The sequence below is a fragment of the Propithecus coquereli genome, unplaced genomic scaffold, assembly GCF_000956105.1.
Source record: "Propithecus coquereli isolate 6110/MARCELLA unplaced genomic scaffold, Pcoq_1.0 Scaffold6, whole genome shotgun sequence".
In the NCBI taxonomy this organism is placed as follows: Eukaryota; Metazoa; Chordata; class Mammalia; order Primates; family Indriidae; genus Propithecus; species Propithecus coquereli.
Window position 1 is genome coordinate 2,921,841 of NW_012151951.1, and position 1,741 is coordinate 2,923,581.

The 1,741-nt window shown below is 36.3% G+C and overlaps 1 protein-coding gene across 1 annotated transcript in view; it reads right to left on the reverse strand.

Moving 5' to 3' along the window:
- LOC105822163 (platelet-derived growth factor D) overlaps positions 1-1,452 on the reverse strand; it is a 28,751-nt gene extending 27,299 nt beyond the window's left edge. The window contains exons 1-2 of the mRNA XM_012659113.1: positions 1,414-1,452; positions 447-645 (exon numbers count right to left, since the gene is read on the reverse strand). Of these exons, the coding sequence (XP_012514567.1) occupies positions 447-645; positions 1,414-1,452 (238 nt within the window). The remainder of the gene's footprint in view (positions 1-446; positions 646-1,413) is intronic.
- Positions 1,453-1,741: the final 289 nt, after the last annotated feature.

The following is a 1,741-nucleotide window of genomic DNA, read 5'->3' on the forward strand; positions in this document are numbered from 1 at the left end:
TTGGGTGAAATCTTTCTTAGTCCTAGAAAAACAACAGTTTGTGCAAAACACAGAACTTCATCTGAAAGTGCTGTGAAACATGATAATGCACTGAGAGCAATCATCTGATTTAAGTGAATTAAATAGATTGCATTGCTCAACCTTATTTCTTATTACAGGTTAAGTATCCCTAATTGGAAAATATGAAATGTGAAATGCTCCAAAATCTGAAACATTTTGAGTACCAACATAATGCTCCAGGGAAATGCTCACTGGAACATTTTGGATTTCAGATTTTGGGATTAGGGATGCTAAACCAGTAAGTATAAATGTAAATATTCCAAACTCCAAAAAAATCCAACATCTGAAACACTTCTGGTCCCAAGAATTTTGGATAACAGATACTCATTCTGTACCGTTAACACTCTTATCTGTTTACGAAGAACCTGCAAGCCTCTGTCTCTTACCTTTTGATTTCCGGTCATGGTACGACCTGCCTCGATAATGAGGGGTATCCAAATACAAATTCTCAAGATCTTCTTGCCATGACTCTGGGTTGAAGTGCTTGAGCAGATCTTCCACGGTATCAAATTCTGCAATTGTTTTGTCCAGAGCATCCGCAGTAAGAGTGGGATCCGTTACTGATGGAGAGTGATAGGATACCCCCTAAGAGTGACATACAGCTCAGTGTACTCAGAAAAAGTTCATTGCTATGAAATACAACAGTCATTCAACTCTATGGAAGGAACATAAACAGGCTTCTGGGTATAAGACATTGTATGTCTACATATCATGCAAAAGCCACCTGGCATTATCCTGCCATATTTTTAAATAAGAGCAATTAATTGATATAAGATAATCATTCAGTTTTTTTGCAAATCGAAGCCAAGCAGGTCATAAAACTTACAGTTCATCTGAACTGTAATGATTTAAAAATATAGGTTAGGTGGAAATATCAAAACTAAGTTATCTAATTTCTTGGTTCAAGGTCCCCTATCATCCATATATCAACAAATAATGGTGAAAATTAAAATTTCAAACTCCTTCCATGCAAGTTTCGATAATTCATTTCATTCTCTCATGTTTAGCCTCCATGTCTTCCCTTTCCAGGTCACCTGGTATTGCAGATGATGTGTGAGCAGTGTCTGAATCTACTCTGGAGACATTTTGATAAAACCTGGCACTTTAACCAATTTATTTAATGTCAACAAGGATAATTAGCCATGAAACTGGCTCTCTTGACTTAAGAGTGGCAGATTCATATGGGAAGCATATATTTTTTTAAAGTGCTATAGTTTGCTAGTGATCCCAGTTGCCATTAAAACATTCTTAGGAATACTCTTTAAATGAGGAACATAACATCATTGAATGTCTGGAAAGGATTACGTATTTTGCTATGGAATACATCCCCACATAAGGTTTCCAAGCACTTACTTCACTAACCCTTGTACAATCTAGAGGTAAATGAGCCATGATTCAAACATCTCTGTAAAAATTCATGACCCATTAACAAGGAAATAGAGAGCACACAGCCTCAAATGATTTTTAAATGTCTTTAAAAAAACTGCCAAACAAATAATATCCCCCAAGGGCAAATACCTCCTATCACTAAGGGAAAAGGGGAATTAATGAAAACTTGCTTTCCTGAAATTTAACGGTAGGATCCTATCAAGAAATAATAGGCACTTTAGAGTCTCAGACAGCAAAGCCCACAACTTATATTCTCACTCTTAGGCAATGTTGCCTCTCTTTAACCAAATAG